This window comes from Plasmopara halstedii (assembly GCF_900000015.1).
Source record: "Plasmopara halstedii genome assembly, contig: Scaffold_2904, whole genome shotgun sequence".
NCBI lineage: Eukaryota > Oomycota > Peronosporomycetes > Peronosporales > Peronosporaceae > Plasmopara > Plasmopara halstedii.
The window spans coordinates 143,248-144,817 of NW_020189809.1; the positions used below are offsets into that span (position 1 = coordinate 143,248).

A 1,570-nucleotide genomic window follows, 5' to 3' on the forward strand; every position below is an offset into this window, starting at 1 on the left:
CCCCACGCAGCTTTGCTTAAATTTGAACTTGTGACCATAGCCCAGTCTAGGCCTCCTTCGCTATCGCCGGTTGGATTGAAGCGAGCATATGTCTTTATATGCGGCATGGCATTCTGGCGATGAAGCTTTGACGGCGGCATCCACTTTCGAAGATATTTGTGCAGGAATGGCTTCATATTTTTTAGCGGACAAGGAATAGATCGCCCAGCGTTCCATCCTTCACGCGAATTTCGCTGATTAAGTTAAAATACTTGGTTGAGACTTGAAAAAAATCTTTAAATAATGGAGTCGGACTTACCACGTCCTCAACTGAAGGCCATATGATATGCAATGCTTGAACTGGCATGGAAGTGGAGGTAATATTTTTTTTCCCCTGTAAGAGGCTCTCGGCGAATTCTCCGAACAGCCACTTCTCGTCAAGTGATCCTAAACTAGAAAACTGTTAAAATGTAGATAGTATCGATAATTTTGCATTCAGATAAAAGTCACGCACTTGGCAAATCAAAGGGTTATCTGTAGGAGGGACCTTGTACATTTTTAAAAGCCTATTCAACAGCATTTGACAGTAGATACCTTTCAGACACTTACATGCATAACAAAAATGACAAGACATACTTGCGCACGCGAAGGTGTCCGTACTTTTCCAAATCTTGACATAAAGCACAAAACGTTTCGTGAGCCCTAATGAATGCTGAGAGATACAACATAAAGCGCCGTACCTTTGCCTCTGTAAACTCCGGGCACTGACGGTACTAGAGCAAAATATCAAACCTATGGAATTTTCTACAGAAGTCCTTGACTCTCGCTCCTAGCGAGGACAGATACTGGACCAAATCGGTTTCAAAATCATTGAAATCCGCCTCCTTCTTTATCTTGTCATTGTCCGAAAGAATCTTAAGCCCAAAATTTTGAAACCATATTCCTTGTGTTTCATTGTTCCAATCATTGGCCAGAAAATTAGCTGTAAAGATCGCCACTCGCACTTTTTCAGGGTACAGCGCTGCAAACATTTTTGTATGATGCGTTCCAAATGAAATAGGCAGTGGTGGAGCTATAAGCGTCACATTGGGATACTCTCGACACTCTTTCGTTATTCTACAACCGTAACAAAAACAAAATCGCTTAGTTGTATTTACAAACCATGTTGTCGAAAATATTTGCAACACACGCTTCTTTGTCTCTCTCCCCGTGTACTAACAATACTGGTACTTGTCGCAATCGAGGGCACTCAGAGAAAAGCCATGGAAGGTCATACATGTAGTTGGTAAGCAAACAACGGGTATACTCTCCTTCCAGAAGATCAGTCAGACTTTTAGAGTACACTGAACAATTGCAATAGCCTTTCAATGCATCAGAAAATAACTTTGGACTGAGAGATCAACTTACCATTGTGATCTGGTGGAGAATGTCTTAGTTTCGTTAAATAGAACGCTGGACTAGTTAAATGTGTCGTGTCGTCTGCGCTTTCTGCTAACTTTTGACGCTTAGGCGCGCGGGTCGTGTCCGCCATGTAGCTTCAACAAACTGAGGATCTAACAATAATATTGAGGTTATGACAACAATTTATATT

The 1,570-nt window shown here is 41.7% G+C and overlaps 1 protein-coding gene across 1 annotated transcript in view; it reads right to left on the reverse strand.

Moving 5' to 3' along the window:
* Positions 1 to 1,510, reverse strand: part of PHALS_05471 (tyrosyl-dna phosphodiesterase 1) — a gene marked incomplete at both ends in the record, with an annotated part of 1,523 nt that extends 13 nt beyond the window's left edge. Inside the window, 8 exons of the mRNA XM_024719018.1 lie at positions 1 to 233; positions 299 to 439; positions 494 to 545; positions 616 to 649; positions 720 to 727; positions 826 to 1,095; positions 1,169 to 1,322; positions 1,387 to 1,510. The exon at positions 1 to 233 is cut by the window's left edge and continues 13 nt beyond it. Of these exons, the coding sequence (XP_024584358.1) occupies positions 1 to 233; positions 299 to 439; positions 494 to 545; positions 616 to 649; positions 720 to 727; positions 826 to 1,095; positions 1,169 to 1,322; positions 1,387 to 1,510 (1,016 nt within the window). The remainder of the gene's footprint in view (positions 234 to 298; positions 440 to 493; positions 546 to 615; positions 650 to 719; positions 728 to 825; positions 1,096 to 1,168; positions 1,323 to 1,386) is intronic.
* Positions 1,511 to 1,570: the final 60 nt, after the last annotated feature.